This window comes from Scomber japonicus, chromosome 16 (assembly GCF_027409825.1).
Source record: "Scomber japonicus isolate fScoJap1 chromosome 16, fScoJap1.pri, whole genome shotgun sequence".
Taxonomy (NCBI): domain Eukaryota; kingdom Metazoa; phylum Chordata; class Actinopteri; order Scombriformes; family Scombridae; genus Scomber; species Scomber japonicus.
Window position 1 is genome coordinate 10,221,709 of NC_070593.1, and position 14,671 is coordinate 10,236,379.

At 44.2% G+C, this 14,671-nt stretch overlaps 1 protein-coding gene across 1 annotated transcript; it reads left to right on the forward strand.

The window, feature by feature from the left end:
• The first annotated feature begins 1,112 nt into the window (after window positions 1-1,112).
• On the forward strand, window positions 1,113-13,282 carry ttbk2a (tau tubulin kinase 2a). The gene is made up of 15 exons (XM_053336137.1): window positions 1,113-1,204; window positions 2,977-3,124; window positions 4,530-4,603; window positions 5,805-5,945; window positions 6,259-6,363; window positions 7,117-7,182; window positions 7,364-7,456; window positions 7,543-7,668; window positions 7,885-8,042; window positions 8,203-8,410; window positions 8,523-8,740; window positions 8,882-9,428; window positions 10,308-10,646; window positions 11,434-12,389; window positions 12,684-13,282. Exons 1-15 carry the CDS (start codon window positions 1,136-1,138, stop codon window positions 13,126-13,128), a joined length of 3,693 nt encoding a protein of 1,230 aa, XP_053192112.1. The 5' UTR covers window positions 1,113-1,135; the 3' UTR covers window positions 13,129-13,282.
• The last annotated feature ends 1,389 nt before the right edge of the window (window positions 13,283-14,671 follow it).

A 14,671-nucleotide genomic window follows, 5' to 3' on the forward strand; every position in this document is an offset into this window, starting at 1 on the left:
ATGCCTGCATGCGCCGTGTGCAGAATGATGAATCGAAGTCGAGTTTGCTGGGCTTGTTTTGTGTGTTTGAAGCCAGACTGAAGGAAGTCGCCAGTGTGTGCTCTCCGGAGGAATGCTTATCTGTGACACGGATGTTGTGTAATACAGTAGTATAGACACAACTTTTCCAGGGGGAACTCCATTTCAACCTTGTTGGAGAGAAAGCTCACTTTTCATGTAAAGGGAGCTTGAGCTACATGGCAATACATTAATCAGTACCACTTTCTAATAAGTCTCTCTTTATAAACTCATGGCTTTTTTAATGGTTTATAGTAATGCTAAATTAAGCTGTAATTGTTTATAACAGCACTGGTAAATGATTTATTAACATTAATAAAGCGGTTAGTTATGCCCTTTATTAAAGGCTTATAAACCTTTAACATACATTTAAGGGTCCAGGACAGTATTTGTCAAGTGGCAGATCATTGGTGTAACTGACTAATAACCAAGTGTATTTATACTCATGTACACTAAAAAATGTTTTATGATATGATAGCTTGTCCATCATATTACGCAGCAATTCTGAAAATCTGTGCAAAATTAATCATATTGAACAGCCGCAGTATATCTGATAGGACTCACAGTCCTTTATTTACTAGTTCTGCTCCTTTGCTTTCATGCACAAAAGACAAATGGCTGGGAAAATGATACTAAGATGAAGCCTTTTGTAATTTAAGATGCAAGACGTTTGCTTTGCGACTTGGTGGGGTGAGTTTGTCTAGAAAGACAGCTGCTGGCAGCAGGTGTGGCAGCTGCAGCAATGGTCAAGTATCAGAAAGCCTCAGACATTAAGCCAGGGGCTTAACTTTGTCTCTCAACTGGGGAGACTTTCAGACTTTCACATGGCCTGTAGTATATCCAAAAATACCTAAGCTCCTTGTTTACTATCAGTGAACAACAACCTAAGAAGTGCAGATAAGACTAAATAACCAGATTTCAGCTTATTTGCTTTGTACTTATTCACCAGCTTCTAACAGCTTTGTGTCTCTCTTGGACTTCCGTAGGGTTCTCCATCAGGCCCCAAATGCCCGGCCCAGTTTGAGGCTGCTGGTTGAGGGGGAAGCAGTGAGGACAGTGGTCCCGGTCTTCAGACGGTATGAGCGGGGGAGCGGAGCAAGCTGACATCCTAAGTGTGCTCTCCCTGGTCAAGGAGCGATGGAAAGTGGTAAGTAACACATTATTCAGTGACAATAGGCTGTGTGTTTGTGGAGCCCTGTCACTGCCTGTCTCTAGCTCACACTCTGTCCCACAAACAGCAACTCTTTGTTCATCAAACAGTGTTTTTTCCTGCCTGAGAGTCCTTTCCCTTACTTCTAAAGTCTCTCACCTGTGGCTTGGACAGTTTGGGGTCATTTCTCTCTGTACAGATAGTGCTGCTGCAGTATGTGAGATCCAAAAATAGCCCGTATAGCTATTTGTGGCAGTGCAGTGTGCTATAGGCAGCAGCAGTGTTCCCTGAGGGCCCATTTCTCTCGCTGCTGTGCCAGCCCGGGTGCCATGTGAGGCTGTTATTCCTAACTGGCAGCGTGGCACCACTTCCTCTCTTCTAAGGAACTGCGTTACGTAAGAATGCTGCAGCTAATCCCACGACTTTAGCTCCGAATGCGACACAAGACTGTGTGTGTGTGTGTGTGTGTGTGTGTGTGTGTGTGTGCATTAAGGACAGTGAAGGACACGTGGGAGCTTAGGGGGAACTTAAAGCTCTACTAGCATTGAGAGATGAGAGAGAATAGGAGGATCTGTTAAGGGGAAATATCACAGATCAAAATAAAGAGGAGAGTGTGCTGAGAAGTGCCGGAAGTATTCACAAGTGAGCTAATTATCTGGTTCTGTCTTTCCTGTCAGGTAATGATAGAAGAAGGTTTTATAAATAAACCTATAGCAAAATAATTATTCCAACTAACCATACCCATTCATCATGTCCTATGTATCTCTTCCATTATGTCACAAGGGAAACAATCAATTTGGAACTTCTTATTTGAACTATCTTTATAAACAATAAAGAGATAATAAATTAATTTGGCTTGTTGCAATAGTCTTTTTCATTATTCAACATGTGTTGCATTTTCAACCAGCGCCTACAAGATCTTTTATCGATTTTTCCCTAATGCACAAGCTCTTTAACCACTTACGGCCCTATCCCCTCTTGTGGGAGCTCAAATAAAAACAAATTGACTGTTTAAACAAACAAACAAAAAGATGAAGAAGAGGAGAAAAGGGAAGAAAACTCATATCTGGACCAACTTAAAACTTCTTGTCATTTATTAAAGCTGTTAGTAGTAGTAAGTTTGCAGTTAGATATTTTTATTCTTTTGCATTACATTGATATATTACACTGTTAGACAACCAGCTGATTTTGTAAGGTTTTTCATTTGACCTATATTATGGATTAGTGACTGAAAAGATGAGAATCTATTAAATCAATGCATTTTTCTATCAAATGATATTATATGTAACTTTTTATAGCAGTCTGTGAAAATGAGTTTTCCAGTGCATGCATACACAGTCACACTGAAATTACTTGGAAGCACATGGTTTTAATTTGTGTTTACCCCTTCTTGCCCACATCGCCATGGTGACAGTGATATCCTCATGGAGAAAAATCTGATTTTATAATAATTTTGCTAATAAGACGTCACGTATGCCTTATTATAAAGCTAGAGGAGAGAAAATAGAAATACTTAATACCTCAGCAGGCAGAAACACAAACTAAGCCTCATCACAGAAAGATATGCTCTCCTGCTGAAGTGTCTTTGAGCAAGGTGCTGAGTCCTCACTCCAAGGAGGCTGGCCTGTTGCTCATCCTGACCTCCGTTAGCTTGGGGGCAAAGAAATGCCTTTCAGTCATCCAACATTTCATCTACATCTTACATACAGTCTGAACATGTTGTACTCTCTTTTGAAGTTCTTATGCAATGTTTCATGCTCTTCCTCCAGTCGAAGAAGATCGGGGGTGGCGGATTTGGGGAGATCTACGAGGCGTTGGACCTCCTGACGCGGGTCAGCGTGGCGCTGAAGGTGGAGTCGGCCCAGCAACCAAAGCAGGTGCTCAAGATGGAGGTTGCCGTGCTAAAGAAGCTCCAGGGTGAGTCGAAATGGATTCAGTGGATTCAGTTACATTTCTGCAATTGATTGATCCTCGTTGTCACGGTGACCTATTGAGTTGATCCAGGGTGGGTATTGTGCAGAAAAAAAAGTGCGTCACAGAATTGAAACATGTTCTTTTAGTAATTTTTCCTGAAATGACAAGAACAAAAGTAGGGGAGGAAGCAGACCAATCCAGGAAATGTCATGCCAGTAGAAAGTGCATGGATAGCCTGTGTGCATCGACAGCAGGGTGGAATTAACTCTCCCTCTGAGACCAGATATAGATCATCTGACTCATGTGAAAGCACAATTTGACCAAGGGTTCATCTCAGTTTGTTTCAGTCTTTGTGATGCAATGCTCACTATCATTCAGGAAGCACAGGAGATAAAAACATACACTTATCTGAGCTTCATTCTTGTTTTCCTGCCTGAAGTTTCAATGTAAAAGCTTCTGATGGGATTAAAAGAGGTGACAAGTATACCTATGAATACCTGCACTCTCCCAACTTCTCACATGTAAACTCCTTCAGGCACACATATAGTTTTACTCCTTTCTCTCTTTCTTTATCCCTGTCTCTTCCCTCCCCTCTTCTTTCATGCCTTTTAACCACCGTCGCCTTTTTTCTTTTCTCCCCACTCTGAGAGGAAAATCAATTGGCTGGGATCATGTTTTCTGTCTAATGGCTACGGCCTGGGGCATCACGGTTCTGTTGCTTCCTGAGGGAACCATAATGTAACCTGAGACAGGCTGAACTCCAGCCCCCCAAACATTGCTGACCCACCCAGTTACAAAGAGTAAACATCGACCCACACATGCGTAAGGACACTAATGGGTCATATCAGGCTAATAATAGCGTCATGTGTTTTTCATTTGGATTCTTTTATTAGATTATTTTTCATTCATTATGCCCTGGTGAAAATAGACAATTAAAAAAAAGTAGTGTTTAAACATGGGGTTTTTGTTAGTGTAACTATTTGCATGCACTGTGTACTGAAGGGCTTTAGGGTGTGGTCGCAGTCAAGCTGCCAGTGCAGCAATGTCTTTTGAGACCAGAGCACATACACTCACTCACACACACACACACACACACACACACACACACACACACACACACACACACACACACACACACACACACACACACACACATCAGCATAAACACACAAAGTATTATACACATGTGGACCCAGTGTTGTGCGCTATAACCTATAAATTCTGGTCATACAGGGAAGCTGGTGATGGGAGCCGTACCGAATTGAAATATGGGCACATCATTATGATTCACACAGCATGCTGCATCTTACAATTAAATTATGGCGCTGATGTCAAGCGACTGTGAAGTGACCTCATCTTCTCCCCTGAAGCAATTCTGAAATGTTCTTTATTTCCTGTATTTTATTAGGTAAGGACCATGTGTGTCGCTTTGTGGGATGTGGCCGCAACGACCGCTTTAACTACGTGGTCATGGAGCTTCAGGTTAGTCTTCATCTTGGGCTTCAGGCATCAAACACATCACAAGCACCCTCTCTTTTTTTTTTTTTTTTTAAGATTTATTTTTCTGCATTTTTGACTTTTCACAATAGATGGCATAGAGGTCGACAGGAAATAGGGAGAGAGGGAGAGGAATGACTTGCAGCAAAGGTCCTTTGCCAGAATCGAATCAGGGATGCTGCCAGTATATGGCATGTGCTGTAACCAATTGGCTGCCAAGGCGCTCCACAAGTGCTCAATTTAAGCAGTTTTTTCAAGCCTAGTGTGACATATCAAACTAGAGCACAAACAATTAGTGGATTATTCAACAATATCAAATTGACAGATGATTAATTGTAATTATTCATTGTTTAAGAAGAAGAAAGAATGACAGCTTCTATCATGACGATTTCCTGCTTTTCTCAGTTTTATATGATTGGAATTTGAATATGTTTGGGTTTGTACACTTAAGGCTATGAAAAATAGATATTTTATGGACAAATATGTGTTTTTTTAATCAACAGATTAAAGTGATTCTGCTGTATGTGAATAATGTAGCTGCTAAAATACATACACTGTATTAATCCAGCTGTATGGGTTAAGGAGCACTACGTATTTGACCTGGCTCATACTAGCTAGTCTCCATATATAAACCAGACTGTACAGCAGAACACCAAGCAACAGAAAGTATTTATAGCTACAATACTCTCAGCGTAGTGATTCAGGCAGCACCACTGCAGGCTGTCCACACACTGTGTCGCCTACTGTGTTCTACTGAGGTGTCAAATTAGTTTCAATCATTGCATCCAGAACACGAAGCTGTGATAGTAAAAATCATCATCACAAATTCACAAATGTATTCATTGAATCAGATGATGAATGATAGTTTGGAAAAGTGTGGTCTGGTTGTGATATACAGCCAAACCCACAGGAATGCCACATTTCCATGCACTGCTTTGACTCCTGACCTCACCATGTGTTTAATTATAGATGAATGGTGTAGCTGAATTTGTGTTTTTCCTCACTGTCGGCTTGTTTTCTGTCCACTCGACATATTTGTCTGTCACCACTGTCAAACATTTCAGTCAGTGTGATTATTCATTGGTGACTTTATTTTTCATTTCCAGTCACTGCGTGTTGCTGCCAAAGAGTAACTTTTGGCAATTTCACCTTGTAGCTAAGTGATCTTGCATATTCGCTCTTTCAGGGTCGTAATCTGGCAGACCTGAGGAGGAGTATGACCCGGGGAACCTTCACCATCAGCACCACCCTGCGTCTGGGGCGCCAGATCCTGGAAGCCATAGAGAGCATCCACTCAGTCGGCTTCCTGCACCGTGACATCAAACCGGTGAGTCACAGGGAGCTGAGTGCAGCAGGAGCTATTTAAGGCTCTTATTTAATTACCTGGCACATAAGAATATTTCATTTCAATTGAGTTGATGGCATTTGTGACCCTTGTTCTTTTTGTTATTGGCCGCTAGTGTTGCTGATTCAGGAATTTTGCTTTTTTGTTGGCCAAATTAATATCCTCTGTCTTTTAAGCTGATGTATGAGATGACATTCAATGCTAGCAACACATGGGGATATTATATATTTACACCTAACTGATTGTATAATTTTTGAGCCATTGCTCCCTTACCAGCCCTCTGTCTCTCCTTCAGTCCAATTTTGCCATGGGTCGCTTCCCCAGCACCTGTCGAACCTGCTACATGCTGGACTTTGGTTTAGCTCGACAGTTCACCAACTCATGCCAGGAGGTCCGACCTGTGAGTGCCCCCATTTTCTTACTGAATATATACTGAGCTTCAAGCTGCATTTATCAATATTTTTTATTCTGTGTCATCTGCAATATAAAAGTGTCACTGGTAGTAACAAAACCTCTGAGGATTATCCCTTCACTCTGCTGTTCTCCCAAGCATTTTGAAGTGTGTCTCGGCTCATTGTTTTGGTTTTACAGCCTGCAGCTTTACTGTTTAGGTTTACTCCTTCTGCTCTTGTCAGCATTTTTCCAGAAGCCACTTCACACTGCCCAACACCAAATGAGATAAAGTTAGCAAATAGCTGGTGAAAATAGTGGAGCATTCAGTGACTAAAAAGCCAGAAATTTGCCTCAGAAGTTGGTGGAGACCAAAACAGAGCTAAAAATAGAGTGAATATTGAACTGACATTAATCAGGTGGCTAGAAACGTGACTCCAAATGAATGTTAATGTTGTTCCACATCTAGTGGATATGTCAAAGTTGTGTATACAACTAGTTGCTCTGCTAGTGGCCGTACAAAATAAATGAATCCATATTTAATGTGATAAAATCATGTCAGAGATGATTATTAAGGATTAGGTTAAGAAGTTAGATAGAAAATCTATTTTTAAAAATATTGTTTATTTTCATCTTTTCTGTTTTTGGCTGAAAAACTATGAATTCTGCAGAATATTTTAGATATTGTTTTTATTGAACCATAAAACATGTTAGATTCCATCTATGTTTGTATTTAATGGCTGCATCTGTCATTCTTTGTCAGCCCCGTCCAGTGGCAGGGTTCAGGGGAACGGTCCGCTATGCATCTGTCAATGCACACAAGAATAAGGTCAGTATCTATCTACCCTGTTCCACAGCTCTTGTGTAATGAGTGATGCTGCCCTACACATGTCTATTCATGTGCTCGACTTGACTTTCAACAACACTATTTTGTCATGATTTATCACCTCCTCTCCTGTCGATCAAATGTTATTGTTAAATATAAACTAAACCCTGGCGTAACTCTACAGGAGATGGGTCGTCATGATGATCTATGGTCCCTCTTCTACATGCTGGTGGAGTTTCTGGTTGGCCAGTTGCCTTGGAGGAAGATCAAGGATAAAGTAAGGGCAAGCTATAAATTGTTCTTCCTAGAATCTAAACTGTAGGTGATGAGAAATTATAGTTTTGTGTGTGTGTTTATTGCCAGGAACATGTGGGGAAGCTGAAGGACACTTACGACCATCGTTTGATGCTCAAACACTTGCCGGCAGAGTTTGGTGTGTTCTTGGAACACATATCCACTCTTGACTACTTCACCAAGCCTGACTACCAGGTGAGCTAGGGGTCTGATTTGGGTTTAATAACAGAACTAGTTGGTCTGATTACAAATGAATGTGATAAAATAGTGTCATACTTCTGAATTAAAGTGTGGAGTGCATGATCTAGAAAGGTGTGTTCAAGATGATGCAAACATGTTTTGTCTACTCTGAATCTTACTGAATAATAAATCACAAAAAAGCTTAATTATTTATTTTTATGTTCTTTACAGCTACTGATGTCAGTGTTTGACAATAGCATGAAAACCTATAATGTAGTGGAGAATGACCCTTATGATTGGGAGCGGACCGGCACAGATGGCACCCTGACGATCAGCGCTAGCGCCACAACGCCCCAGCATCACACCCGCCTCACCCCAGCACACATGGGGTATGTTTGATTACTGCACCTTTACCTGAGTTATTTCATGTGTTTTTATAGCTCAAATATAGATAATAGATGACTAGACACCATAATAGATACTGTGGTTGAAATTCTAACTTTGCTCTTTTTTTACCATCAAATGAATGTGTACCTTTTGTTGTCCCAGAATGGCGAATGCCTCCTTGATCCCTGGTGACTTAATGAGAGAGAACACAGATGAGGTTCTGCAGGACGAGCAGCTCAGTGACGTTGAGAACAACCCTGCTCCCGATCGCATGACGGGCTCTCCCATCCATCCGCACCGCAACCAAGAGGCTGACGTCTGGGAGGAGCTGGACCGCAACCGTAACCGCATCAGGACAGCAGTCTGGAAGGTAGGATACATATGAACATGCTAAGTATAGTTTCTGTACATGTGAGATGAGAGTGGCACAAGAAATGAAACCCGGTTTGAAATTTTGAAAACTAACTGACTGGTTCTCACAGGCGGAGGAGGAGCACAGCAACAACCAGGGCAACCAAGGACACCAAAGTCCCTATGCTGGACCAAGCCTGGGTTCCCCAGTCAAATTGCACTCTGATGTGGTGGCTTCAGACCGTGATGGCCCCTTGCTGAGGAAGCTCCGCAACATTCACAGCTTTGAGCTAGAGAGGAGGCTCGGCCTGGAGTCCAAGCCCAGTCCAGAACGCTTCATGGAGGGCTGGTAGGTCTATCAAATGGTCCATCATCATCATCACATGCTCTGCAACTTAATTAATTTTAGAAAAAAAACTACTTAATGACTGAATTTTCCTCAGGATAGAGTAGAGACTTGATTGTTTGTACCTGTCTTGTGTCTGTTCAGCTCAGCGAAGCAGCAGTCTGGCACCCAGCAGCAGGAGAAAGCTGACGGGGCTACAATCATCCCAGTAACTCAGGGTCAGGGGGTTCCTTCTGGAGAGCGTCCTGATAGGGTCTGGCACTATGATGAGGAGTTTCTGTCTGGTGTTGGGTCTCCTAAACCAGCATCCCCTGGATCTCTGGAGCATGGAGATGGGGCAGCCAGCAGTGGGGGCTTTGTGGCCCTCAATATTAGCTCTGGGAGGCAGGACATTGACTCAAAGGAGTGGGTAATGGTGGAGCGTCCCAGTGGCTCTCCGGGGGCCAAGGTTACCACCAGCCCTTCAGAAGAGGATGAGGATGAGCCGGAGGTGCTTCAGCCACAGTCTCCTGGATGGGAAAAGGGCAGCCCAGGTGCTTGCTCTGGCAAAGCCAGACAAGAAAGCCTGGCTTCCTCCAAGGGAAGTGCAAAAGTGGACAAGTTGGAACTTAGTGTGGGTCCTGCAGGGGCTCTTCCCCCCGTTACTCCAACCAGTCCGGCTGAAGCTTTAGCTGAGGGAGTGCTCACTCAGGTAAGTCTTTTCATGTGATGGCCATCTCACAACATGACATACATGATACTGACTGTAGTCAGCATTTTACAGAGATAAAAAGCTGCACAGAGTCAGAGTTCTAGCTATAGAACTTAAATGCTAATATCATACAACTATCAGATTTCCACCAACTGCATCTTGCTGTAGTGTGAAGCTAAATGTTACTGCTTTATGTTCGCTGGCTTCTTTGCTTGTGTATATTTGTTAGAAAACGATATGACACAAATGCAGAGCTTTTATCAGATCACAGCATGGGGGGAAGAGAGCTTATGGCTTTGAAATGTACTTTGATTTGCGTTATATATCATGCATAATTTTATCTTATTTGCAGACATCTGCAATATGTTTGGTTGATTTTATGTTCTTTGCTAAAGAAATTATTTATTTCCAAAATATATACTTTGGTTTGTTCAGTTTATGACATTTTTGATCCTTTGCTATTCATAACCTTCAACCAGCCCACGTCCAAAATCCCGCTCAACCCATGAGTCCTACATAAACAGGTTTCACTCAAGCTGTAGAGCTGTTTTTCACTACAAGAGGAATGAATGCGCTGACTGTCCCCTCACTCCTACAACCACAACTACTGCCTCCAAATTCAAAATGTACACTGCCTTCCGATACACTACCTACCTCTCTCTTCCTTTCTTAGCCTAAAACAATCCCCAACACCATCTTTTCGATCCCTCCCAAGGCTTTATCCGTTCAAAACAACTCTATACCATACTCCCCACCGGTGCAACCTGCTTGTCCTGCCTCAAAGTACTTCCACCATACTCCCTCCATCATCTCACTCCCTCACCAAACTCACAACCCCTACTTTTTCCACCTCCCACTTCTCTCCTTCCCCTCTCTTAGTTTCCCACCTCTCCTCCATCCCTGCCTGAGGAAGTTGCGGCCCGGACAGCCAGTCCCATCCCTCTGCGCTCCCCCAGCCCTCACACCCTCCTGACCACCTTGTCGGACCCGCTGCACCTGCGCCACCCGCCAGGCTTGAGGCGCAGCCAGTCTGCTGACCAGCAGCGACAGGAGCGCCCATCCTCTTCCTCATCCTGCCACGCCTCCCTACCACTACCACCAAACCCTGCCCCTGGCACCCGCTCACCCAGTCGCCGGAAACTGCCGGCCATCCCGGCGGGTGCTGCCAACACCAAGTTTCCCTCAGTCATACGCATCACCCGTGCCCAGCTTCAGCAGGTGATGAGCCCATCACGATCCTGTTAAAACAAACCTCCATTCAGCTTCCTCCCGCTTACATCAGTAGCAATACACGGGCTGTCAACATTTTTGTTCTTTCTTTTCTTTCTTTTTTGTTTAAGTTGCTTGTTTTGGCTTCTTTGTTCAGTTGGCTTGGTTATTGTGTTGTTGTCAGGCAGCTCTCTCCAAAAACCATGAAGGGCATTGTGCAGGCCAGACAGAGCATGGGTCAAATGTGTCCTTGTGTCTGGACATGTGTTCTTGTGATCTGAATAGGGATGTGTGTCTGATTGTGGCATGTGTGTTTGGAATGTCGAGTCATGACTACAGGTTGCATGGTCTCTTTTGTTTCAGATCGTCTTTGTCCTCTCTATCTTTCTCTTTCTCTCTCTCTCCCTGTATTTGTTCCTCACCCTCTCTTCGCTGAAGCCCCCTGCGAAGTTGCGTGAACGTTTCCTGTCCTACTTGCTGGTTTAGTACTCACAGCTTGACTGACACTGCCATAGCACTTGTGTGTTTCGGTCTGATAATGGTAGCTATGGTATTGCATGCTGTTGCCAAACTAATCACCATTTATTACCCCATATTATAAAATTCTTCTCTTTTCACACATCTGCATCTGGCTCTTGCTACAGAACTACAGCACAACTCGACATGTTGTAGTCTATCAGCAACAGGCCTTTGACAAGTAGTATATTATTCCCACTTGTAGTGTTGCTTATGTCTATAATAACACCAGTATGTGTTTTTGTTTCCTCCCATGTCTGCACCTCCCCCTCCCCTCCAGTTGACAGCTCAGCGTCCCTCTGGGCTGTCCTCCCAGTCAGGATCAGACAGTGCTCCACAGTGCCTCCTGGTGGAGAGGCGTGGTGAAGCTGAAGCTGATGCTCAGCAGTTCCAGGAGCACACAGCGGACATCAGTTCCCCCCAGGACCGTGTGCCCACCCATCCAGGGACACTTACAGACCCTTTGGCTGAGACGCTGATCAATGGAGACAGCCACACCAAAGCTCAAAGTCCTGTGCCAAGCCGTGTGTCTTCCCCATGCTCTCCCCGTTCACCACACTCACCTTCTCCACGCTCGCCTTGTTCTCCACGCTCTCCTCGTTCCTCCCACAGTCCTGTGTTTGCCAACGGCCACCTATCACCCCCTGTTAATGGCCACAGTGATTTAAGTAATGGAGCTTTTCCGAAGCTCAAGGATCCTGAGAATGATTCTGGCCCCACTCCCTGTGTCACAGACCCTCAGCTAAGGGGGGAGGAGAATGGAAGAGTGTATCTAGCCCCAGCATTTTACTCCCCTGCGGCCCCCCGTAAGGACCCCAGCCGCAGGCAAAGTCGTATCCCTGTGCTAGAGCCCTCCAGCTTGCTAGAGCTCCCTCCTCCAGGGTCTGCCAAGGAGAAGCTCCTACAGAAGAAAGCCAGCCATCAGGGCCCTGTCCCCTCTCCCACTGCCTCGCCATCCCTTTCTGACAGGCGTGGCCATGTGGTGGCCTCCCTCGCTAGGGATCCGTTATCCTCCACCTCAGACCGCTCTCAGGACGAGGACTCTCTTATGGGCTCGCGTTCTGACCGCCAGGGAGACGACGCTCCTTCCCTCTCCTCTTCCTCTAGCCCCCTGTCCCGCAAGAGCAGAATCCCTCGTCCCGTTCATCCAACCTCTTCTTCTGAGCAGCTTGCTTCCCAATTTCTGCCACGCCCGCCTCCTGGAAAGCCACCTTGCCGCCCCACAGTGGAGGGCAGGTAAAGTGTTGATCTGCCTTCTTCCTTTAATTATTGTTCTTAAACCATTTATTGAGAATGGTAAAACAGTGAAGAAAATATATTTAAAAAATGTTTTTAAGTTTCACCTTGTTGCTTTGTTCCTGTGATTAGGGAATAGTTTAATGTGGGAAATAAGCTTGTTTGCTTTCATGAAGATAGTGAGATGAGAAGATCTCACTCTGAGCCAAAAAGTAAATAAGTTACCTTTCCTTGCCTTGGAATATATGACTTTGCTTTTATTCATAACCTGCCCTGCTTTTTGTACCCACTTAGGCTTAGGCGTTACCGCATCCGAGCTGGCAGCACCAGTGACTCAGACATCTTCACATGCCTTGCTCAGCTGATGCATGGTTCCCGTGGCTCCCCAGTTCACCACCGCTCCTCTGCTCAGCACAGCTCCAGGATGGGCATCTGCAGCTTGAACAGCTCTCCGCACCACCACCGCAGCTCTAGCGCCTCCCCACGCAGTTCCTCCTCGCTGCAGCGCTCCGTCAGCTCCTCGCCCTCCCGCCATGAGCACCGTGGTGGTGGGGGAGGGGGCTGCCTGGGCCGCAGCCGCTCGCCTCCCAGCTTCTCTGGCTCGCCTCCTCCCCGCCGCTTCTACTCCTACCACCAGGATACCTGTTGCAGCCGCCAGGCTCGCACAAGCCCCCTCCACCTGTCCAGGGGAAAAGGCTGCAGTCGGGAGGGCAAGTGCTCGAGCAAGCTGAGCAGATAGTCGCTGTCACAGCAGAATATGGGAAGACTCTGATCAGGATAGAGTAGACAACAGTGTAGATAAAAGCCTGAGTCTTCCTGTTAGAGTATAATTAGACAACAAAATTCTTAATTCCCTTTTTTGCTGTCAGTCTGAACCTTACACGTCTTGCCGCTTCCCACCGCTCTCATCACTCCATCTATTGCACACAGGGTTTGTCAGTCATTTATGTGCCCAGCTTTACGATAACGTATCAGACAAGGGATGTTGACATGTCAGGGTCCTCCTTTTATGTATAGCATAGTGTAGCTGCAAAATTAAACAGATTTTCCCAATGCAGGGAATATTACATCAATCAATAGGCACATAAATAAATCAGCTTCCTGTTTATTTATCTTTGATTCATCCTGCACCACAATATATAGTAGCTTATTTATCCCCAGTATTAATGCACTTGGATTATACTGATGAAATATCAGTATAGCTGATCACAGCTTAATTAAATATTGGCCTGGGGTTGACTCAGTTATCTCCTCTGCGTTTGAAGATTGCAGGCAGGGTATAATTTCACTTTATGCTATATGTGAATGCATAAAGCCAGACTGTGTGTACAGTTGTATTTATTGAGATATTTATTTTAATGCATAGTGTTGCTTAACGACTCCTACCCTCTTCTGTGTGATCGTGGATGTGTGGTTTTGTGTCTCTCACATTCATTAGAAAATGTTTCATTGAAGTGATTACTCCAAAGTGACCCTTTCTACAATCAATCATGTAAAGTGCGTGAGGACACACACCTTTTTGTGCCTACTGTGTTGCTAAGAGGGGAAGCTAATTGTCGCTCTGAATGAAGGAATTACAGGTCAGAAGTGTGAAACTACTTTTGAGAGGCATTAATGGACAACACGTGTTTGTGGTAGTGGTTGTTGTAGCAGTAGTAAGGTTAAACAACACAAGGTACATTACTGATGAGTAATGTTCAGACACAGACGTTTGTCTCAGCGTGTGCCTTGGCACTTTGGGCAGCTTGAGGATTTACTCTGGTGTGTTTGTAATTAGAAAATAAGGAGCCAAAAACAGACTTGTGCCAGCGGTTATAAGACAACCCTTTTCACCAGTATTCTTTTATGTAGTGAAGGTAGCAACACAAATATTTGTAATTCAAACACAATTTGAGCAGTAGTAAATGAGAGAGTAGATATTATGTGTAGTGACAAAAGGAAATATTTCTCGCTAAACCCACTTCAGCTGTCCTGTGTATATACCAGGTCAGTGTTTCAGATAAAACTTTGAACTAATGTGAATTGCTGACCTCAAATAACATTTATTTAAATGTTAATGAAGATTGAGGCCATATGTACATATATATTTCTCATACCAAAATGATGTTCCATGCCTCCATTGTGGAAGAATGTTTTGTTTTCTTTCAGTTGCTCCCCTGCGCCGGAGAATGTCTTTTTATATAATGACATACAGTTTGTTTGTGCACAAGGCAAAGGAATCAGTGTGCTGCTTGAGTTTATTTTAGTCAGGACTTCTCACTGAAACTCTCCTCCACAACCTC